The sequence below is a fragment of the Indicator indicator genome, chromosome 2 (assembly GCF_027791375.1).
Source record: "Indicator indicator isolate 239-I01 chromosome 2, UM_Iind_1.1, whole genome shotgun sequence".
NCBI classification, from domain to species: Eukaryota; Metazoa; Chordata; class Aves; order Piciformes; family Indicatoridae; genus Indicator; species Indicator indicator.
In genome coordinates, this window is record NC_072011.1 from 60234904 (window position 1) to 60260072 (window position 25169).

Sequence of the window (25169 nt, forward strand, 5' to 3'; positions counted from 1 at the left end):
TTAGACCACATCTGGAATATTGTGTCCAGTTCTGGGCTCCTCAGTTCAAGCAGAACAGGAAAATACTGGAAAGACTCCAAGGGAGGGCTACAAGGATGATTAAGGGAGTAGAGCATCCTTCTTACAAGGAACGACTGAGAGACCTGGGGCTGTTTAGTCTGGAGAAGAGAAGGCTGAGAGAGGATTGATCGATGTCTACAAATATTGGAAGGGTGGCTGTCAGGAGGATGGAGCCAGGCTCTTTTCAGTGACACCCAGTGACAGGAGGAGGGGCAGTGGACAGAAACTCAATCACTTGAAATTCCATCTCAACATGAGAGAATTCTTCTTTACTGTGAGGTTGTTGGAGTCCTGGAATAGGCTGCCTAGAAAGGTTGTGGAGTCTCTGTCTCTGGAGATCATCAAAACCCACCTGGACATGTTCCTCTGTGACCTGCCCTAGGTGATCCTGCTTTGCAGGGAGTTGAACTCAATCTCTGAAGGTCCCCCCCTCCAACCCCTAACATTCTATGATTTAAAAAAAAACAAAAAACAAAAAACAAAACCAACAAAACAAAAAAACACCACCAACAAAAAAACCCAAAAAAACTGAAACCCTAAACAACAAGCCACAACCAAACACAAAATAACCCAAAGTAAAAAAAAAAAAAAAAACAACCCACACATGAAACCCACCACAAAGCAACAACAAAAACCTCCAGCTATTTAGAGCTATACCATGTTTATGTTGTGTCTGTGAGTGTTTAACTACAATGTCAAAGATCACCAGGCCATCACCCAACAGTTCATGTATTTCAACCACACACTGAAGAGGGTCTACAGGAAGGATGGAGAGAGACTGTTTACAAAGGCCTGCAGTGACAGGACAAGGGACAAAGGCTTCAAACCAGAGAAGAGCAGATTTAGATTGAATGTTAAGAACAAGTTCTTTACCATGAGGGTGGTGGAACATTGGAACAGGTTGCCCAGGGAGTGGTTGGGGCCCCATCCCTGGAGATATTCAAAGTGAGGCACCACAGTGCTCTAGGCAACCTGATTTAGTTGACGATGTCCCTGCTGACTGCAGAAGGGGTTGGACTAGATGACCTTTGGAGGTCCCTTCCAACCCAGATCATTCTATGATTCTAACTGGAACCCTTTGTCATGTAAGGACTTGGCTATGTGTAAGTGTCTGATTGGCACTTGAGAATTCCAGTTATTCTAAATTCCAGTGTCTTTAAGTTTTGTTCCTGAAGCAAAAGTAACACAGGAAAAAAAAAATAGGAATATTTGGAAATCTACAGGTTATTTCTTTGCATCACCAGTGCATTATAAAACACTGAAAACAGAGAGGGGTGAGCATTACCTTCATATTTTTCTAGTGCTTGCACCACATTAGGCAGTTGATTAATAGCTTGGTACATTCGGTAACAGTCCTGCAAGTTTGCTGCTTGTCTTTGGAATTTCTTTGCCAGCCGGTTAAGATCTGGGAAGCGACGCAAGAGATCTTCCTGGAGGCACTGACGGAGTTCTGGATCCACCACAAAAGCTTCAACCAAATTCAACCTAAACAAGAAGGTTATAATCATTATGATCATAGTATGGTCTGTAATTCTTTTATAAAGTCACTACCTGGAATGAAAATATTTCTCTGAGAGTTTCTGTTTATCCTTCCTGTATAGCTGCAACCATTGGCCGACATTCCTGATAAAAGAAGAAATGAAAACCAGGACAAAGCATGAGCTGAGCAAGCAAGAATATTTAGCCTATGTCATGCTTCTGTAATTTTTAGTGGTTGGAGCATCTAATGAACAGCATTGAAGTTAAGCTGTTTCAAATGCAAATGCCAACATCTGTTTGGCAGGTATGTCACAGAATCTGCTTTCAGATGAATCCTTTCCCTGCACCATAAAAAAGAATATCTGTTCCTTCCTGGATAACTTATGTAAAAAAACCCCACACTGCAGGATAAAAAACCCACTCTTGGCAGAGTTTAGCTGACACTGGCCTTCTGGGCTGCAAGCTCACACTGTCTGCTTATGTCCAGCTTCTCGTCCATCAGCACCCCCAAGTCTTTTCCCACAAGGTTGCTTTCTATCACCTCCTCCCCCCCAGTCAGTGTTGATAGTGAGGATTGTTCTGGCCCAGATGCAGGACCCTGCACTTGCTCTTGTTGAACCTCATGAGGTTCACCTGGGCCACCTCTCCAGCTTGTCCAGGTCCCTCTGGACACCATCCTGTCCCTCTGGTGTATCACCAGCACCACCCAGGTTGGTGTCATCTGCACACTTGCTGATGGTGCACTCGATCCCTCTGTCTGTATCATTGATAAAAATATTAAACAGCACTGGTTCCTGAATGGACCCCTGAGAGACATCACTTGTAACTGCTCTCCATCTGGACTTCAAGACATTGAGCACTACCCTCTGGATGTGACCATTCAGCCAATTCCTTATCCACTGAACAGTCCAGCTACTAGGTTGGTCAGGCAGGATTTGTCCCTAGTATCTAAGGGACAAAGGTCAAGAAGATGGAGCTGGGCTCTCTACAGCAGTGCCTAGTGATAGGACAAGGGGGAACAAGTACAAACTAGAACATAGAAGGTTTCACTCAAGTGTAAGGAAAAACTTCTTTCCTATGAGGGTGCCAGGGCACTAAACCAGGCTGCCCAGAGGATCTGGAGTCCCCATCTCTGGAGACTTTCAAAACCTGCCTGGATGCCATCCTGTGCAACCTGCTCGAGGTGAACCTACTCTGGTTGGGCAGGGGGGGATTGGACTAGATGATGTCCAGAGGTTCCTTCCAACCCCTACCATTCTGTGATTCTGTGTGATTCCCTTCTGCCTGTCCATGCTTCTGCTCCCTAACATTTTGGTGCCTTTTTTGAATAGTGGTGTAAGTATTTTTCAAGTGCTGAAAGCAAGCATAAAATTTCAATGAGAAGTGACAAAGCATTAAATTACATTTTCCCCACCAGAATGTAAGTGAATTTTTATACTTTTTTTTTCCCCATCAGTTAACATTGCCATTTTTACATATTTTGCATTATTTTTCATTCATAGTTAAACAAAGAAGTCAGGTGTTGTTTATTCTGGAGTGCTGGAGAGGTGAGTGTTCTTTGGTCACACTTTAGGAATATGAAGGAAGAACTCTGCCCCTTTCAGAGACCTCCAGACATGATGCACTGTGTTGATTTCTCATTAACCACACTGAAATGCTATCTATCAATATCTTGGCTTCAGCAGGGAAGTTAATTTCATTTAGAGACATACAAACAGAAGAATGACAGCTTTCACCACATTATCTCTACTCTTCTGCTTACTGGCAGAAAACCACATTTGTTTCAGTAACAGGAACATTTGCATATGGAAACTGCAAAGGAAATGACTGTTTGGGAGTCATTTTGAAAGCAGTAATCTCTCCATTACACTGTGAAGTGTCCTGCATGACACACCAGACATTGGGAACAGGACACTAACCAGACACCTGCCTACCTTTCCCAGGGGATTACAGAGGGAAATCCCATCTGCAAGTCTTTCCCTCAGTACCTTCTGCCTCTGTCAGAGCTTACTGAAATGAGAGGCAGTATCTGCCAACTTGTTCCTCCTTACAGGAACCAAGTAACTTGGTCATTTTTATCCTGTAATCTGGAAACAATTCCTTTCAAGAGCAGGATCACCTAGGGCAGGTCACACAGATCCAGGCAGGTTTTCAATGTCTCCAAAGAAGGAGACTCCACAACCTCTCTGGGCAGCATGCTCCAAGGTTCTGTCACCCTCACAGTGAAAAAGCTTTTCCTTATGTTCACATGGAACCTCCTCTGCTCCAGCTTGTAGCCATTGCCCCTTGTCCTGTCACTGGACATCACTGAGCAGAGCCTGGCTCCATTCTCCTGACACTGCCCTTCACATCTTTGTTAAACATGAATGAGGTCACCCCTCAGGCTCCTCTTCTCCAAGCTAAAGAGCCCCAGCTCCCTCAGCCTTTCCTCAGCAGGGAGATGTTCCACTTCCTTCAGCATCTTTGTGGCTCTGTGCTGATCTCTTTCAAGCAGTTCCCTGAGATGCTTCTTGAACTGAGCAGCCCTGAACTGGACGCAATATCCAGATATGGCCCCATCAGGGCAGAGCAGAGGAGGAGGAATTAATCCTCTACATTACAACCCATCTTGCCCTCTGGTATCTTAGGTTACGTATGTGAGGGCATTTAAGGACCATGAGGTCCTTCCTCAATCAGTAATTCTAGCATACAGGCATATACACATGGAATCACTTCTTGAAACTTACTACATTTTGAAAGACCAGGAGCAGTTGTTTCCATAATGCCACCAGACCTATCTTTAAAACCTAACTGCACAGAGACTTGTCTTCATCCTGACACACAGATGCCCAACACTTTCTGAATCCATGTAAAGCTCTGCAAGACACAGGCAGATGGCATTCTTTCTTTCTTTCTATACACATTGATTTAAACTTATTTTCATTAAAATCCAAACCATCCCTGTTCTGTTTTAATCAGCCTGTTTTAGTTTTCATTAAAAGTTTGGCCCTTGTGTCACTTCTGAAAGCATCACAGTACCTTGCTAGCCAGTTGATCTCCTGATCATTAGAGCATATCTCAAGCATATCTTCTGGCCTCTTGAGCTTACTTTTACCAAGATCAAGAGAAATAACTTTTTCTGGTTTGGTTTTCTTTTTGTGTGTGCCTTTTACACGAACAAATCCTTTGGTTTCATCCCATGACTCCCTCACAACTTGTTCAACACCCTCTGGGATAAGAATTTGTCTAAAACATTTTGAAAGCTTTAATATATTCTTCTTTTTCTTTCATTTTTTCCCCCCTCATTTGTCCACAGTGATGACAAGTTCAAAGAATTCTCAGCTCAGCATGATATCATTTTCCTCTGCTAAAACCATGCTAATTACACTAACATCTCATAATCTTCCTAGTACTGTTCTGTCTTCCCTGCCAACCACAAATAGGTTGACAGGTTTATGTTCATGCCACTTTCTGCATAACAATTTCTTGTAGGGTAAGAATAGATGCAAGGTGGTTGAACAGAAAGGGCTACATTAAGATAAAACAACTATAAGCCATACCTAATGCTCACAAGTAATAATGGAATCAAGTGACAGGTTGTTTTTAATATAAAGCTTGACTGAAGAAACAAAACAAAAAAACCCACCATATAAAAAGAAACAAATGATGAAATGCAAGAAAGTGCAATCAAACAACAGCTGACAACACTGGGTAACTTGTTTCTGCCACGCAGCTGAAAGAGAAAGGAAAATGAGACAAAACTTTCCATCACAGACCTAAGGTACCACAGTCAAGATAACAGAAAGTTATACCTAGGGAAATCGTAATAGAATATAAATGAGCACTGTGTTTGGAGGCATTTATTTATGCTTACCCAGAACCTAAGGGAGCTCTAAGTGTTTGTAACTTCCACAGCTTTAAGAGACCTCTAAGCAGCCTTCCAGTAGCTGAAGGGGGCTGCAAGAAGGCTGCAGAGGGACTTTTTCCACAGGCCTGCAGTGATAGGATGAGGGGCAACGGTTTGAAATTAGAGAAGTGTAAATTCAGAATAGATGTTAGGAACAAGTTGTGCACCATGAGGGAGCTGGAACACTGCAACAGGTTGCCCACTGGGAGGTTGTCCACTACGAGGCACCAACCCTGGAGACAGTCAAGGTCCAGCTCAACAAGGCTCTGTGCAACCTGATCCAGTGGAGGATGTCCCTGGTGACTGCAGGGGGATGGACTAGGTGACCATTGGAGGTCCCTTCCAACCCACACTATTCTATGATGATTCTATGATTTGCAAATCAAGCCACAAAAACTGCAAGCAAAATTTCAGGGAACAGAACAGAAAGCCAACATATGTACCTGAAAATTATAACCCCCCACCTTTTTCTTCCTGCTATTCAAAACCTTTGCTATTCATCAGCTTGAAATTCTGTGCAATAACAACTCACATTAGGCTTAGTGTGCTGTGAGAAAGAAAAACAACCCCAACTAACAGCTACCTCCAAGCAGCCTGATTTGTATAGCCATTACATAGAGAAGGATGAAAAGAATTCTGTGTCTAGTAACAACTAAATTAACAGATTAAAATAAAGGACCAGAGTTAGACTGAATACTTTTTTAATGCCTGAGCAGGATTGACCAGCATAAAACCCCCTAACAGACCAGTGAGCTCTACAACAAGCTGAGTTATAAAGCACCCATGTCTTAATCTCTCTATCAACATCCTGCCAAACCCTGGGCAGTTCCTGCATACCTCTGTGCGTGCAGGAAAGAGAAAGCTTCCTCCAAGAACCTCTGCTCACAAAAAGGGCTCTGTGTTTTTTCTATCATATTATGAAACTTGGATCCATATGAAATCAGTGATATGCTCACATCCATCCCTGGAAAGGAGATGAAACAGTTTGCTCTGGAGGTCATCTCTAACCACATGAAAGAAGAGTAGCCAGCATGGACTCACTCAGGAGAAATCTTGCTTGACTAATCTGATAGGCTACTACAAAGGCACAACCAAAGAAATAGATGAAGGGAGGGCAGTGGATATTGTCTATTTTCACTTCAACCAGGCTTTTGATAATGTCTCCCATAACATCCTGATCTAGGTGATTCTGCTTTGGCAAAGGGGTTGGAGTTAATGATCTCTAGACGTCCTTTCCAACTCCTAACATTCTATGATTCTGTGATTTAATAAGTAATATATATTATTTACTTACTACTATGGAGCAGTAATTTAAAATCCCAAATTCTAACAGATAGTTTCATGTACAAGCTAAAAATTTCACATGATACAAGGGCAAAAGTGTCACCAGTGAAACCAAATTAAGAATGCACATTTGCAGGAGAAGTTGACTGACTTTTAAGAAGCTCTTAAAGGTTTTAAACTCCCCTGGCTATACAAAAGCTTAGTCTTTGAAGAGCATTTGTATTCTCTGCCTGCTGAAGATTTTCTGTGACTACAGAATAAGAGCATTTGTATTCTCTGCCTGCTGAAGGTTTTCTGTGACTACAGAATAAGTTGAACTTTTCTGTCCAACTTTTCAACCTAATCATAGAGAATTTTATCAGAGAAACACCACTTACAAAGATTTCCAGTGTGCAGTTATACCAGCTGAATTTCTTATTTCCTTTATACAAAGAAAAGTGGAGAACACTTCATGTACCATTACTTCCGTTTCTCTCAGGTTTCCTTCAAACTCAGATTTCTTTTTAATCCAGTGTAGCCAAGGTAAACCCTCCCTGGACATGCTTAACCAGACAGATAAAACTGAAAATTCTTCTCTGATCCTGTAGAAATTACCAGAATAATGTAATAAGCTCTAGCTTCAGATACTGCCTCTTCAAAAGGAGGGCAGGGCAAAGCCAAGCCACCATCTTATCTGTTCTAATTGGGTTTTCTTTTTCACAAGAAGCCCTTGGATTTTAACACCCAGGAGAAAGTCCACACTAGAGCAATTTGCTGTAGTTGATCAATGGTTTAGGTTGGAAGTGATCTTAAAGATCAACTAGTTGCAACCCCCCCCCTGCCATGGGCAGGGACACCTTCCACTAGACCAGCTGGCTCAAGGCCTCACCCAACCTGGCCTTGAACACCTCCAAGGAGAGGGCATCCATGACCTCCCTAGGCAGCCTGTTCCAGTGTCTCATCACCCTCACTGTAAAGAATGGTGGACTTGTTGTCCACCAGGACTCCCAGGTCTTTTTCCACAGAGCTATTTTCCATCAGGTCAGTCCCCAACCTGTACTGATAGATGGGCTGTAGTGACACTGAGAATGACTTCACTCCAGCACACATCTTAGCAGCATAAAAATCACACCGACCGTCCCAGGTCATTTTGGCCAAAACTAATTAGAGCTGTTAAGTGCATTAAAAAAAAAAAAAAAAAAAATCAAGTTTCTCAGAGAAGCACAAAGAAAAACGCAAAAGATTTAGACAACCCCTGCAGGCTTTTGGAAGTGTTGAGTTTTGCACAAAAAACTTCGGTTATGATACTGAAGCAATCTTTGTAAACAACCTGAAATAAAAGTAACACCAAAGCTGAGGAAAAAAATCCAAGAATCAGCAACTTTAGAAACACTAACACCATCAAAAGCCATTTTATTCTACTTTGTACACCACAGACTTTGTATCACTGATCTCCTTTGCTCTCCAACTCAGCTTACACACTCAGTTCACACTGGACACTGTGCAGATAGAAGTTGCTCTGATTTCTGGAGCCAAGCCTCCAACTGGTAGCAATATTTATACAGGAGCAGCCTTGCAGGGGACTTAGCACAAGCATCAGCTCTTCCAGTACTTCACAAAGTCTGAAGCCAGGTTTCTGTTTCATTCACAACTCAGAACATTGCTTTCTAGAGTTGTATACATACCTCTCTCATAAATCTTACATTTGAGAAAGAATATAGTAAGAAAAGGGTCAGAATCTTCCTGTTATTTTAATGAAATTGGTACAATTTGGTGTAGTAAGATCCTAAGGGTCCAAACTCTGATGTTTGAGTGAATTGGAGAATGGCTTGAGCTGGAAGGGGCCTTTTAAAGTTCCTCTAGTTCTAACCTCCCTGCCATGGGCAGGGATACTTCCCACTAGACCAGGTTGCTCAAAGCCTCATCCAGCCTGCTCTTCAACACTTCCAGGCATGAGGCATCCACAACTTCTCTGGGTAACCCATCCCAGTGTCCCACCACCCTCATGCTAAAGAATTTCTTCCTAATGTCCAGTCTAAATCTACCCTGCCCTAGTTTGAAAACATTCCTCCTTGAACTGTCACAACAACAACCAAAAAAAAAAAAATATTTCCCTTCCCTGATTTTCTGTAGCCACCTTCTGGTACTGGAAGACTGTTAGAAGATCTCTCCAGAGCCTTCTCTTCTCCAGGATGAAAAGACCCAACTCCCTCAGCCTGTTTTCACAGGAGAGGTGCTTCAGCCCTCTGAATCATCTTTGTGGTCCTTCTCTTGACCCTCTCCAACAGATCTTGTGCTGGAAGCTACAGAGCAGGACACAGTATTCCAGAGGAGGTCTCACCAGAGCAGAGTAAAGCAGAACGTCACAAGCTGTGCAAATAAGTAAGCTCTCTTTCAGCTCTCCCAAACAGTGAACATGCACAAGAGCCTGAAGGGAGAAGCAGACAACCCAGCCAATGCCAACAGGCCTGTGCAAGAGGTTTGCACCCAGGTAAGGAAGGCTTCTTCCTATCCTGCCTGCACTTTCACATCTGTTCCCCTCCACACTGAATGGCTCAAGTTCTTCTGTTTCCCACCTTGCCCTAACTACGTTATCGTTTCCTCCTAGCATGGTAGCATAAAGTTGGTTTTATTTCTTCAGATAACAACATGCTATAAATGCTTCTGTAATATCAAATGACTTCACAGCTTCCCTCCCTGAAAACCAGTTGCAACCTGAAAAAGAGTCAAAAGAGATGAACTAAAAATACAGGCTGCCTAAACAACTAAACTCTGAAGATGACACTGAAGGAATCCAACAGTGTATACACATCCTCAACTCAGAATTTAAAGTGTCTTACTGTTTTATGTGGGAGATGTGAAATCAGAGGCTTCCAGCAGTTGAAAGATACTGCACCATAGAGTAGGTTAACAGAAACAGCAAACTGGGAACAAACAGCCCCCCAGTGATGCATCTCACAACCTGTAATGTCTGCATTCTTACAAAGACAATGCTGTCATCTCAGTAAGATTATAGCAATCCTTGGAGTCTGATGATCTTCCTGGCTTCTTACAAAATTTTGCAATGATTCACAGTGCTAGGCCCAGAGTTTCAAAATTTCTCCTCTGCAGAAAAAAAATGCCACAGAGACCAAGCATAACCTGGCTCAGTGGTATGGCTGGAGGACTGTCCTGCTCTTTACAAGCCTCACAGCACAGAGGATGAAAAACTAGTAGTCTGATAAAGGCAGCTGCAGGCACCTGAAGTTGACACTGAAGGGGATGCTCCCAGTTGCAGCTCCCTCCTTAAACACAGATCCTTCTTTGCTGTGGCTCTGTCGGCTTTCCACCCAAACCACCTCACTCTAATGTGGCTCTACCAGCTGTGGACAAGCCCAGTTGTACCCTGATGCTGTCTAAAACTGCCTAGGAAATTATACCCTGAAACCAGTCCCACAAACTTCTAAGATGGCAGAAATCAACAGTGCCACCACAAAGAGGCCGAGGTAGTATTGCCACCTGCTGCTTTTCTCTACCCTACCATACTTTCTCTCTCAAATCAGAAGTGAGCTAAACCAAGGGATCTCCAGGCACATATCTGATACCCTCAGGACCTATTTAGTACTAGCAACTGACCCTCATTCCACTATCACAGGGCAGTGATAGTGAACTGAACTTGCTGCTGCTATCTTTCAGTCTCAAAAGTGTAACTTGAAGCAGTCATGAATATGCTGTCTATTTTTTGCAGCTCTATCGAAGTAGTCACAGAAGCACAGAATGGTGGGGAATTAGATAGGACCTCTGGAGATCATTGAGTCCAACCACCCTGCCAAAGCAGGATCACCTAAGACAGGCCACACAGGAAGATTTCCAGGCAGGCTTTGAAAGTCTCCAGAGAAGGAAACTCAGAATACAAGGTTTGAAAGGCAGCTTTGGACCCTAGGAGAGCCACAGAAATCACACTGCATACACTTGCATCGCACTGGGCACACAAAGCTATTAAGCAGCCAGACAAAGTGCTCTGCAACAAGCTCCCTGCTGTTTAACCTGAAAGATTAAGCAATGTAAGAGAAAGCCACATCAAGGGGAAAAAAAAAAAAAAGAAAAAAAAACCAAGGAAAAAAAAAAAAAAAATCAGTCTCCCGTCTTCTCTAATTTTCCAAACCATCCTACCATGAAAGCAATACTGGATGCTTGTAACTCAGAACGGTTGGTCCACTTACAGAGCAGTTTTTAAATTCTGTTATGCATTCTTCCAAATAAGACTTCACTCCTCTACATCACTAACACTTATAGAACATAAAATTAATATGTATCAGGGGAAGCAACAGATTCTTTCCCACTCTACATTAATTCCTGCATATCCCATTCAGTATCATGTCAAAGTCTAGAGATAGCAAATGAAAGTCCTGAGATTATATCAGGGTACCAGACAAAATAGTTATTTTTTTATAACAATCAAGCAAAGATTTAGAAGCTGTATATATTGATTCTGAGGTTGCAAGCTAGTGAGCTCAGAATAAAAAACAAACCAGGATTATCAGAAAAGGCACCACTAACTCCAATATCATGTTTGGGTTTTGTGAACGTTTCTTTCCCCCAAAATACCCACTGAAGACTTCAGTATTCTGAGAGAGGTTACCAATAGTTAATTTCTTTTAGCACAAGTGTTTAAACATTTTCCAACCCAAACAGATTAGGCAAGGTAAAAAAGAAATCAACTTTTCATCAAGAATAAACAACAACAAAAAACACACACACAAAAAAAACCCAAACCACACCACCATCTTGGGTTAGGGAACTGTTTGAAAGACTCCAGAGCAGAGTAACAAAGATGCTGAAGGGAGTGAAATATCAACCTGCTGAGGAAAGGCTGAGGGAATTGGGTCTCCTTAGCTTGGAGAAGAGATTGAGGGGTGACCTCATTCATGTTTAAAAGTTGTGAAGGGCAGTGTCAGGAGTACAAAAGCCAGGCTCTGCTCAGAGATACCCAATGATAGTACAAAGGGCAATGGGTGCAAGCTGGAACATAGAAGGTTTCATGTGAACACAAGGAAAACCTTTGTCACTGTGAGGGTGACAAAACACAGGAACAGGCTGCCCAGAGAGGTTGTGGAGTCTCCTTCTCTAGAGACATTCAAAACCCACCTGGATGTGTTCCTGTGTGACCTACTCTAGGTGATCCTGCCGTGGCAGGGAGGTTGGACTGGATGATTTTTTGAGGTCCCTTCTGTGATCATCCTTTCCATCAAGGTACCACCTCAATGCAATGAAGATCTCACTCCTCAAGCAGCAATATTATTAGACCCTGAGGGAAGGGAGTGTCTGACATCATTCTGAAGCATATGCAAACAAAGCAGCAACACACAAGCCAGGAAGCATGTCAAAGCTAAAAACTCCAAGGCTCTGAGGCTTGTGCACAAACTCCCTACAACAAAAATTAAGAGAAGCCAAAAGGAAACTTTTGTTTTTCATCTAAAAGGCAAGGCTGGCAGCACTCCTGATATCATCACACACTTATCTCCTCACACAGCCAAGAGCTGCAAGCTGTGTTGCAGAGCAATAGAGAGGGATCTTCAGAAGCATTTCTAAGGCAAGCAATGACCAGAGCTTTTCAATGGTCCCCCCTTGTTTCTCTCTAGATAGGACAGATGGCTATGCATGCCCTACATTAGGGACTCAGAAGCCTACCAGCATCTCCCACTGATGGTTCACTTTGCAAATGGACTACTCCATGCTCTGATGGCAGATCAACCTTGCTTTATAAGACTTGGGTTCTGAAAATATCAAAACATTAAAAGCAAAAAGTACTGCAAAGAAACTTGTACACACCTCTGCATCCAGATGACACTTAAATCATCAGCCCAGTCACAGTTTAAAGCTAAAACCAAGTGTCTTCTATTTCCCATTCCACAGTTTTGGGTGTATTACTTGCAGAAACAGTCAGCTATCCAAGTCATAGAAAAAGAAAATACATCTTCCCTTTTGTTTCTTAAAATTGTTTAATGTGGTTTTTAACTATTACTGACAACTGCCATTCAGACCAGAGTTAGATCTAACAACACTATTTAGATCTGATTTACCACTCCCCCTCATTCTCAGTCAAGAAGTAACAAATTATTACCCTTAATGAATTAGCTCCACAGAAAAGAAGCTGAGATAAAAACGGGATATTCTCACCTTACAGCAATCTGCTACTTCACAGAAAAAACAACAGCTTCCAGCTTTTAAACACACATGCTCACAGAAGGGGAAAAAACCCAACAAAACCATCCAACAGCTAAGCTGAATTTTCAACATGTTTTTTTACACAGCAAATGCTCTCCCACCTCAAAAAATCCAGCACAGTATTATTAACTCAGCCTTTTGTTGAGTCAGTATATTGTTGAGTCTCTCACCCTTAAGGAACTGTACAGACAAAAGTTCTAAGAGGACACTTCACAAAACAAGATTCTCAAAGCATCCCCCAAACACTTTGCCAGAGACATTGTTTTGTCTTCCCAAGGTTACTAAGACCATCTCCTAATTTATTTCCATGCATACATTATTTTTCATAGCATTTCCATGGTCTTGTTTTCCATAGGAGCTAAAAAAAAAAAACAAAAAACTCAAGTGGTATCTTCATAGTGAATTTGTCAGGAAAGTAGCAAGTTTATTAGCAACAGCAGTGAACAGCTCCATTCCACAGATTCAGCTTTGCCAATTAGAGGATAGCCAGATATACAATCTATTCTCTTGCAGCAATATAAATTAATTAGCATAAGATCTAAAAAAGTCAAGGTACAAAAGACAGCAAACACCAGCCACATTATTAAATCTGAAGAACAGGTCTGGCTTGATCTGCATTTAAGAAGAAGTTAATCTCATGTTTGTGATGACAGCAGGTCACGGACCAACTGCAGAGAGCAAAAGGATTAAATTTAGATTGCAACTTTTCTCACTTTTTCATGGATTCATTTCCATCTGTGAACAAGCCAAATCAAATTGTTCTGTAGCTATGAGACCACAGAAAGGGAGCAGCACAAGCTGAAGTCCAGAAAGAGGAACTAGGATTGACGCTTTTAGCAGCTGCCTTGCTTCACTGGACTAGATGCTATACAATATTATACCCTTGATTTCAGCATGCACTGAAAGATTACCAAGCAGCTGCATGAATACTAGTGCCACTGCCAACAACAGAGAACTGGTAACAATCCAGAGTCCAGGAATCACAGAATTAACCAGGTTGGAAAAGACCTCTGAGATCAAATCCATCCTACTACCTAACACCATCCAATCAACTAAACCATGGCACTAAGTTCCTCGTCCAGTCTTTTTTTTAAAACACCTCCAGGGATGGTGACTCCACCACCTCCCCAGGCAGCCCATTCCAAAGGCCAATCTCTCTATCTGGGAAGAATTTCTTCCTAACATCCAGCCTAAACCTCCCCTGCAGCACCTTGAGACTGTGTCCTCTCCTTCTGCCACTGGTTGCCTGGGAGAAGAGACCAACCCCTCCCTGGCTACAACCTCCTCCGTAGAGAGCACTAAGGTCTCCCCTGAGCCTCCTCTTCTCCAGGCTAAACAGCCTCAGCTCCCTCAAACACTCCCCATAACGCATGTGTTCCAGATCCCTCACAGCTAATGTGAGCAAGGGTCAAGGACATGAAAGCAAAATTATCCTGATTTAAATAAAGGCAAGAACAACCAGTTTCACCATTGTTTGAAGACTGCAATTCCATCAACATAGACATTTATGCCTTTGGAAAACAAATGCCCATCTTTTAAGAACTACTAATAAACCTCCATTTCTTATAATAAAGAAAAAAGAGCAAGAACTCTACAGTCATGGGCAAGTTCATAAACTCCACATAGTGAAACTGCCCCACCCTAAACCTTCAGAGAAACCAAAGATGAGAAGTAGCTAAAGCTGCTTCTCAGCATAATGCCTTAATGCTACAGTGCCAGTCTTTCTTTTTTAATTAAACATAGCATTTTGGGGTCTAGTGATAAAATGGTATCACTGCATGGTCTCCAAAGACTAGACACAGCTGAGGAAAGCTGTATTCATTAGTATTATTATTTTTTGTGGCTTATTTCTCACAAGTTTCCACCCTCTTAATTAAAATCAAGAGGTTAAGTTTACGACACTGCTCCAGCAACAGTAATACTCTTAGTTTGCTAACCTTGCAATGTACATTTCCTATGAGCATACTGAACAACTTCTATTTCTCTGCCAGAAAAAACCAAATATTTTTTCATCTGCATTCATTTTGTACGAAGAGGAACTCAAAACTGTAGGCAAATAAAACATTAAAGACTTCAGAAGCCTTATACATGATAAAAGAAATTAAATTACAAGGCCAGACAAAATTATCTTTCCAAAGCTTCCACTGAAGTTTACTAACATGTTACCTTTCTAATGTTTATGGATATAAGTTAAATAGACCAGAAGCAAGAGTATGTTCACTGTTCTTTCATGGAGAATATACCACATATCATGTGCACAATGTTCAAAAGAGTGACCATCAAGGACACTATGACAAAGGGAGCTTTGCATAGGTACATTGTAAAAGTTTTCATAAGGTAACATTCCCTAATTGGAAACTTTATTATCTTATGGTTGTGATTTTAAAAGAGAAAGCCAAGGGGAAAAAAAAGAAAGAAAGAGAAAGCCAAGGGGAAAAAAAAGAAAGAAAGAGAAAGCCAAGGGAAAAAAAAAAAGAAAGAAAGAGAAAGCCAAGGGAAAAAAAGAAAGAGAAAGCCAAGGAAAAAGAAAAAAAATAAAAAAACTTTTTTAGTTAAAAAGTTAAAAAAAAAAGGTAGAAAATCCTGAGTCAACACAGATTCCAAGTAAAATTTAACTACTGTAGTAATCATCAGCCACCTCCTTTCAGCAGGCTGAGAGCAAAAGAAGTGTACAGCAGCTAGAGAATCCCATTTCCCTAAATGAACAGCATTTTGTGTCTTCAACATCTGAAAAACAGTTTGATGCTTCAACCAAATTTTACTTTTAATTTTCATTTCTCTTAAGCCTCAAAATTCAGATGCAAAAGAAACTGACTAAAAGCTTAATCCTTCCTCCACACCAACTGAGGACTTAGAGTCATAGAATGTTTTAGGTTGGAAGGGACCACAAAGATCATTTAGTTCCAACCCATCTGCCAAGGGCAGGGACACCTCCTCCTAGACCAGGCTGCTCAAGGTCCCATCCAACCTGGCCTTCAACACTTCCAGAGTTGGAGCAACATATATTGCAACTGAAGAACAGGATCCAGATGCTTTCCTTCTGCCCATCCCCATTTCTGCCTAAGGGTCACCTAAGACCATAATGAACAATCTGAACCAGCAAGTTCCCATCGCCCAGTGAGCAGTTTGCCTGATCAGCCCCCTTCAATGACAGCTTCTACCCACTCCACCTATACAGCCTTTAGAGTTATGCAAGAATAAAGTGACTGCCCTTGACTTCAAAAGCAATTCTTTGGTGTTAACATGAGGTTTTACCACATCACAGTACACCTGAGAAGTTGCCACCAAAAGCTCTGCAGATCAAGGGACAATTTCTGACTACACCTCAGTGTGCAAATGCAGATGAATGCTGAGCTTTGTGCTGCCCTACAAAAACAGTCCAGAAGCAGAGCTTGCTCTGTTTGCAGCCTCAGATCCCCTTGGAACTTGGTATTTACATCCTGGCTCTCTCAGCACACACTTGTCAGGATGAAGTGGGTGAGCTGGAAGTATCAACTAGGAGACACTATGACTACCTGCTCCAGTGCTCCACTGGTTAATGTCACCTATAATTTACAGATTTGCAATGCTGACTGCTGATCCTCGACTTAGAAGACAAATTATTTGTGTTACACATGGAATACAATCAGCTTTTAGGCACTTCTCCAGCCCACACCTGAAGGTGTCTTGAAAAGAGCAGGGTTTTTTCAGCCTCTTGTCACTTGTGCCCTGTGATAGGACGAGGGGCAATGGATGTAAACTACAGCACAGGAAGTTCCACCTCAACATGAGGAAAAACATCCTTACAGAGCATTGGAACAGGTTCCCCCGAGAGGGATGGTGGTCTCCTTCTCTGGAGACTTTCATGACCCATCTGGATGCATTCCTGTGCGACTTGTGCTAGATAATACAGTCCTGCTGTGGCAGGGGAGTTGGACTTGAAGACTCCAGAGGACCCTTCTAACCCCTAACATCCTGTGATTTACATCCTTTCTCAAACAAAAACAAAGTCTCTTGCAACACAGGAACCTCAGGTTTTCAGTAGTTTCAAGCACCTAGGATTGCCCTTTCTGGAAACGTGGCTTGTCTGACACAAGCTTGAACAGCAGAGCTTTTGTTTAATGTTTCTAGACAGCACTTACTGTCAACCTCAGTTTTACAAACAAATCCAAATGAAAATACAGATTGTCTAGTAGTTTTGAAAATAACAAAGGAAGGTGAACAGAGGGGAAAGACGTAAAAAAGAAGCACTGAGAGCTTCAATCTCCAAATTATTCTCTACGGGACTTAAAAATGTGCCTGGAGGTGTTCAAGAATCACACAATTGTCAGGGTTGGAAGGGACCTCAGGGATCATCCAGTTCCAACACCCTGCCACAGGCAGGGACACCTCACACTAGAGCAGGTTGCTCAGAGCCCCAGCCAGCCTGGCTTTAGAAACCTCCAGGGATGAGGCTTCTACCACCTCCCTGGCAACCTATTCCAGTGTCTCACCACCCTCATGGTTAAGAATTTCTTCCTAACATCCAATCTGAATCTACCCACTTCTAGTTTTGATCCATTCCCCCTAGTCCTATCACTACCTGACACCCTAAAAAGTTCCTCACCAGCTTTCTTAAGATACTGGAAGGCTACAATAAGGTCTCCTTGGAGCCTTCTCCTTTACAGACTGAATAGCCCCAACTCTTTCCCTCTGTCTCCATAGCAGAGGTGGCTCCAGCCCTCTGATCATCCTTGTGACCCTTCTCTGGACACATTCCAGCACATTCCAACACGTGAACATAGCACTCCAACACATGGTTTAATGGCCATGGTGGTGGGAGGTTGATGGTGGGACTGGATGAGGTCCAATTAGAGGTCTAATCAAAACTCTATTATTCTATTGTAACTTTAGGAATGACAAAAGTGAGATTTTGGTAACGTTTCAAGCAGCTTACTGGGAAGCCACCATCATTTTCCTATCACTGGAATGACAACTTCTTTCCAGTGAAATATTTATTGCATCATAATCTGCTTGAGAATAACAAGTCACACTTGTGTCTTCCACCCAGGTCAGATTCAACCTGTATTTCAGAAGCTTCTTTACAGGCATTAGGGGCACTCCCAGCATTTAAAGTGCATTTTAATTAAGCCTTTTAGCCAAACCTCCGAGTTGGTCATATTCTACCCTCCCTTACTGAGGATGCAGGCTATTACCTACTAATTTAAATGCCTGAAATGGGTCTGTTGCTGTGGAGAAGTACTGACCTGTACTTGGAAAGGATTTCCAGAGCTGCTAGCCACAATGATAGAAGCAACAAAGCCCATCTACAATGCTTCTGCAGGTTTCTAACCTGCACAATTGTAGGTTAGAAAACAATACAGAAGTAATGAAAATCTAACAAAAGAATTTTTAATTGGGAGGGAGAACAAAGCCTCTAGTTCTAGATCTTGTCCAAAGCAAGGCTTATTTCAGTTGAACACTGAACAAGGTCCATCCTTCCTTTTGAGCACACATTCCAAAGTCTGACCATCCTCATGCTGAAGATTTTTATATCCAACTAGAGGGTCCTTTGGTGAAGCTGGTGTCTGTTTTGTCTTGTGCCTTTGCTATCAATCACCTGGCTTCACCTTCTCTATGACTTCCACCCAATAAGCAGCTGAAACCAGCAGTTTGGTCTGCCTCTTAGTCTTCTCTTCTCCAGCTCCCTCAGTCTCTCCTCCTACATGACATACTGCAGCCCCCCCATCCTGCTCAGTGGCTGTCTGCTGGTCTGGCTCCTGATGAGCCATCCACCTGCACTGTGAAGCCCCACACTGGATACAGCACTCTAGATGCAGTCTAACAGGATCAAGCAGATGTGAACAATCATGTTCCCCAATCTGCCCTTCCTAGTGGAGCCCCAGTACACGGTGTCACACTTAGCATCATAACCTTGCAGCAGTGAACTCCCATTCATCTAACTTGCCTGCCAGCATGTGCAAGACTCATAGAATCCCAGAAATCATGGAATGTTGGAATGAACCTCTGGAGATCACTTAGTCCAACCCCTGCCAAAGCAGGATCGCCTAGGGAAGACCACACAGGAACATGTCCAGGTGGGTTTTGAAAGCCTCCAGAGAAGGAGGCTCCACAACCCCTCTGGGAAGCCTACTCCATCTCTTCTGTCATGGGACACAGATGTATCAGAGGTTCAGCCACAGCACAGAGAGTAAAATGGTGAGCTGGAATCTTGTATTTGTGCTGGGTATGAATGTCAAAGAATTTGCTTCCCCCCTCTACCCCCCCCCAAAAAAAAACCAAAAAAACCCAGAAAGAACAAAAGTTATTATTTTATATATATATATTTAGCATGAGCTCTCCTCTCATGGCTTAACAGAACAACCACATTTCTCAGACTTCCCAGTATCTGAGGAACAAACATTACATACTGAGATTCCTCTATTACAGCCAATCATGTTATGCAATTAATGCCTTTGCACATCTTGTCTCTGCCACTACATCTTCATTTCAGAAATATGCTGACTATAAGGTAAGGAGCAGGAACCTCATGTACCTGCCTTCTGAACATACCACATAGGAGTAGTAGGGCTGTATCTTGTATACCTATGACTGATAATTAATTTTTCAATCTTGGAAAACCAGCCAGACGTGGGCAGAACCCCAAGTCTTTCAAGATAAGCAAGTATCAGGAACCCATTAGTTCTCATTAGGACCTGTCCCAGGAGATAAACATTATTTTATCTGAACTATGTACACTACACACATTAATTTGTGTTGTCACTGTATCGATGGTTAATATGGTCTAGTGATCTAACATTGTGTTCTGCTTCTCCAGAACTACAAACACCACATTGCAGGTTACAAACAGCTCAAAGTCGATCCGTTTAGCAGCAAAAGATGACTTGCACCACCTACAGGTCTTAGCAGAGGGTTACAAGAATCTAAATATAAAAGATAAACTTTCAGATATCCAGTTCTCACTGCTGGAATAAAAGTTAAATCAAAATACCTCCTGTATAAGCAAAACACCAGGCTCACTTCAAAGCAGTGTCACCTAACATCAATTCAATTTGGATACTGGTTACTGTTAAATGGGGTCCTTTAAAGTGGCACACTTCAAGCTGGGAAATAATCAGGAAGTCCCTATGCTGACAAAGGAACAACAGTTCATACACTTCCTTCTCAAACAACCTGTATGTTCCACATTACAGTTTGTAAAGTATATAGAACACAACTTGGCAACTGCCAGTGCTGGGCCCAATCTTGTTCAACATACTCATCAATGACCTGGATAAAGAGACAGTGTGCCCTCAGCAAATTTGCTGATGATACAAAACTGGGAGGAGTGGCTGACACCCCAGAAGGCTGTGCTGCCATCCAGTGAGACCTGGACAGGCTGGAGAGCTGGACAAAGACAAACCTAATGAAGTTCAACAAGGGTAAATGTAGAGTACTGGTAAGGTACAATCCCATGGATCAGTACAGGTTGAAGAGCAGCTCCACTGAGAAAGACCTTGGAGTCTCGGTTGACAGTAAGTTATCATGGGACAGCAAGGTGCCCTGGTAGCCAAGAAGGCTGTCCAGAAGGTTGAGGGAGGTTCTCCTCCCCCCCTACTCAGCCTTAGTTAGACCACATCTGAAATACTGTGTTCAGTTCTAGGCTCCCCAGTTCAAGAAGGACAGGGAACTACTGGGGATAGTTCAACAGAGAGCTACAAGGACAATGAAGGGAGTGGAGTATCTCTATTACAAGGAAAGACTGAGAAACCTGGGGCTGTTCAGTCTGGAGAAGAGAAGGCTGAGAGGAGACTTCATCAATGACTACAAATACCTGCAGGGTGCTGTCAGGAGGATGGAGTCAGGCTCTTTTCAGTGATACCCAGTGACAGCACAAGGGGCAATAGACAAACTCAATCACAGGAAATTCCATCTCAACATGCAAAGAAACTTCTTTACTGTGATGGTGCCAGAGCCCTGGAGCAGGCTGCCCAAAGAGGTTGTGGGGTCTCCTCTGGAGACTTTCAAGAGCCACCTGGATGTATCCCTATGTGACCTGCCCTGGGTGATCCTGCTCTGGCAGGGGGGTGTCTTGATGATTTCTGGAGACCCACTCCAATCCCTAGCATTCTGCTATTCTATGGGCTGCAGATCTTTTAAAATGTATTTGGTTCTCATCAAAACCAGTAACAGCTTCTCTTAGTATGCTTGTTCCTTCAGACCAGTCCTACCCATTGGAAAAAGCATTAAGACTGGGAGAATGGCACACTAAAAGCTTACAAGTAAAATACATCGCTTTCATCCCACAAAATTAAATTCAAAGCAGAACTTGAAAGTAAGATGCATTCAGACAGACTTAGCTATGCTGCAGAATAAGCTGGAAAAGTATGAATAGAGGATTTCAAAGTCCAAAAGCACAGATGGTAGCAAACCACTTTTAACAAATTGCAGTCTCGATGATTGCAGCAATACAGGAGGTTATCAATGGATCTCTTTCAGCCTCGTAACACTTAGATACACCAACCTTCACAAGCTTCCCTAACAGCTCTACTCTCTTTAATGACTCCATTCTTTAAATACAGGTTTTCTTAAACCCAGTCAACGAGAGCCATACTGAATTGTGTCACAATGCAGAGACGATTTTAACTCTACAAAACAGGTCAAGTTACATTTTCTGCCCATAATTTAACCTCTGCTTTACAGAGAAAACGCTCTCTTCCAAACTTGCAGCACTTCTGATGGACAACACAGAGCTAACAAGTCTGACACAAAGGTTAAAATTTCCAGTGTTTACTTCGTAGAAAGCTACAAAGGGAAGTAATAACTTTCAAAAGCAAAATTAAAGTTGGCTCAGATCATAGGATCCAAAACTGACAGCAGCAGACGATCCAGAGTACATTATAAAACAAACTAATGATGAAAGGTCATGGAACATACACAAGGATAAGCTACAGCATTCAATTAACCTGGGGACAAGTATTTCAGTGTCACGTTAAGTGGGCTCTGATCAAGCTATAGGCACCATTCTGAACATTATTAGAAAAAGTAAAAACCATCGTTGAACAGAAACAGAATAACTCAGTCTCCAGAAATCTAGAGAGAAAACTACTCTTCCCTGGAGAAGAGTGTAACTTTCTTAAGTATCACAGCATGCCCAAGTCAAAATTTCTCTTTTTTTGTCTGTGCAGCAATCTGTGCTAGAGCCAGACAGCATGCACTGACACACCTGTAATGCTTTATCTGAAACATAAGCCTTAAAGAAAGCATCAAAGTTAAATTCATTTTTTTGGCCTCTTCTGCTTTGTCAGGATACACATTAACATACAGTTTGCAATGCTGCTGATTACCTAAGCTGCACTAAGCTTGAGAATGTCTCCACAGAAGGGCCAGGAGGATGACCAGAGGGCTGGAGCATCTCTCCTACGAAGACAGACTGAGAGAATTGGGCTTGTTCACTCTGAAGAAGAGAAGGTGCTGAGGAGACCTTATTGTGGCCTTCCAGTATCTCAAAGGGGCCTAGTAGAAATCTGGTGAGGGGCTTTTTAGGATGTTGGGTAGTAATAGAACTAGGGGAAATGGATGCAAGCTAGAAGAGGGGAGATTTAGATTAGATGTTAGGAAGAAATTCTTCCCCATGAGGGTGGTGAGACACTGGAACAGGGTGCCCAGGGAGGTGGTAGAAGGCCCATCCCTGGAGGTTTTTAAGACTAGGCTGGATGTGGCTCTGGGCAACCTGCTCTAGAGGAAAGTGTCGCTGCCCATGGTAGGGAGGTTGGAACTAGATGATCCTTGAGGTCTCTTCCAACCCTAACAATTCTATGAGTCTATGAAATTAGAAGAATATAGCCATAGGTAGCAGGAGTTTCAAAAGCGTAACTTCCGCTTGCATGCTGAACGTAAGAGAAATGTGTTCTTTGCAGTTTTCCTCTCTGAAGGACTGAGAACTATCCATACATTCTCAGCAGAGATTTGCCAGATTCTCTAAGCCTTGGTGCCAACTGATACTGCTGTCTACTGGAGGGCACACACGTCAAAGGCAGCAGTATCAGAGAGCAAGAAAGAAATAGACTACTCATATTTGGGTCACAGTATCTAGGCAAGGTATGATAAAAATGACCCACTGCCATCAAAGGCAGGGTATTTTTTTCCCCTGGAAACAGCTGTTTGCGTGTTTTGTTGATTTTTTTCTTCATTGCTTTTTATACTGGCAAGCTGAAAGTGACGTCAAAACACTGTTATACAAACTCTGCAGTATGAATAATGTTTAGGAAGTTGCTATTACACTTACCTTAGCCTGTAGCAGCAATAATTTGACCAACTAAACATATCCTACCTCCTCTTTTAAAATGTTGTAATTATTAAAAAAACCTCCAAAACTAACACTTGGACTGTCAATTTGCATCTCAGAGAATAGTATTTTCTGCTTTAACTACAGTTTAACTAGCACACAAAAGCCTCCAACCACTACTTTTTGTCCTTGTTGTATTTTGTGTTTAAAGAGCCTTTTGTAAAATAGTTACTAACTTGTGTAAGCCTATCAAGCACAAAAACACTGTTACCTTTCTTCAATTCTATTCTTGTCCATAAGTGGTTGTTTGATCCACTGATTAACAAGTCTTTGTCCTTGAGGGGTTCTGCATTTGTTTAGCAAACCAGCTAGAGACTGTGCAGTATTAGCATGTTCCACAGAACTCTGGGAAAAAGAAAAACAATATCAACAAATTAGTGAATTTTACTGACACCCACTGGATGGTACTCAGCTTTTCTACTTAAGAACAAATCAGCGTTTCTTCTGGCTTCTTGGTAGCCATCAAAAAAGGCACATCAAACAGCATGGCTTTAAAGCATTTTTACTCTGGTCCCTGGAACATGGCAATTAAAGAATAGGTTTGTCTATTTTGAAACTAATCCTGAAAGGAACAAGAAGGTACGACTGCTTATTTAACTACGTAGTTCATGCTTTGATTAGGAAAAGCAGAAATACACCTATATATTTGCTACTTTGCCCTTTGTAATGTCAAAAAAATATGGGTCCTGTCCAGGCAGAAAAGAAGCAGGCAACAGGTGGAAAAAGAAAATTACAAAGAGAAAAAGGGGGGGGAAGAGAAAAAGGGGGGGGAAGAGAAAAAGGGGGGGGAAGAGAAAAAGGGGGGGGAAGAGAAAAAGGGGGGGGAAGAGAAAAAGGGGGGGGAAGAGAAAAAGGGGGGGGAAGAGAAAAAGGGGGGGGAAGAGAAAAAGGGGGGGGAAGAGAAAAAGGGGGGGGAAGAGAAAAAGGGGGGGGAAGAGAAAAAGGGGGGGGAAGAGAAAAAGGGGGGGGAAGAGAAAAAGGGGGGGGAAGAGAAAAAGGGGGGGGAAGAGAAAAAGGGGGGGGAAGAGAAAAAGGGGGGGGAAGAGAAAAAGGGGGGGGAAGAGAAAAAGGGGGGGGAAGAGAAAAAGGGGGGGGAAGAGAAAAAGGGGGGGGAAGAGAAAAAGGGGGGGGAAGAGAAAAAGGGGGGGGAAGAGAAAAAGGGGGGGGAAGAGAAAAAGGGGGGGGAAGAGAAAAAGGGGGGGGAAGAGAAAAAGGGGGGGGAAGAGAAAAAGGGGGGGGAAGAGAAAAAGGGGGGGGAAGAGAAAAAGGGGGGGGAAGAGAAAAAGGGGGGGGAAGAGAAAAAGGGGGGGGAAGAGAAAAAGGGGGGGGAAGAGAAAAAGGGGGGGGAAGAGAAAAAGGGGGGGGAAGAGAAAAAGGGGGGGGAAGAGAAAAAGGGGGGGGAAGAGAAAAAGGGGGGGGAAGAGAAAAAGGGGGGGGAAGAGAAAAAGGGGGGGGAAGAGAAAAAGGGGGGGGAAGAGAAAAAGGGGGGGGAAGAGAAAAAGGGGGGGGAAGAGAAAAAGGGGGGGGAAGAGAAAAAGGGGGGGGGAAGAGAAAAAGGGGGGGGAAGAGAAAAAGGGGGGGGAAGAGAAAAAGGGGGGGGAAGAGAAAAAGGGGGGGGAAGAGAAAAAGGGGGGGGAAGAGAAAAAGGGGGGGGAAGAGAAAAAGGGGGGGGAAGAGAAAAAGGGGGGGGAAGAGAAAAAGGGGGGGGAAGAGAAAAAGGGGGGGGAAGAGAAAAAGGGGGGGGAAGAGAAAAAGGGGGGGGGAAGAGAAAAAGGGGGGGGAAGAGAAAAAGGGGGGGGAAGAGAAAAAGGGGGGGGAAGAGAAAAAGGGGGGGGAAGAGAAAAAGGGGGGGGAAGAGAAAAAGGGGGGGGAAGAGAAAAAGGGGGGGGAAGAGAAAAAGGGGGGGGAAGAGAAAAAGGGGGGGGAAGAGAAAAAGGGGGGGGAAGAGAAAAAGGGGGGGGAAGAGAA

At 42.9% G+C, this 25169-nt stretch overlaps 1 protein-coding gene across 4 annotated transcripts in view; it reads right to left on the reverse strand.

Annotated features, from left to right (window-relative positions):
- The window catches only part of MSH2 (mutS homolog 2), a 64730-nt gene that overhangs the window by 30425 nt on the left and 9136 nt on the right, over positions 1-25169 (reverse strand). For all 4 annotated transcript variants that reach the window (XM_054399237.1, XM_054399235.1, XM_054399236.1 and 1 more), the window contains 2 exons: positions 23413-23546; positions 1346-1545 (listed from right to left, as the gene is read on the reverse strand). In XM_054399237.1, the coding sequence (XP_054255212.1) occupies positions 1346-1545; positions 23413-23546 (334 nt within the window). The remainder of the gene's footprint in view (positions 1-1345; positions 1546-23412; positions 23547-25169) is intronic.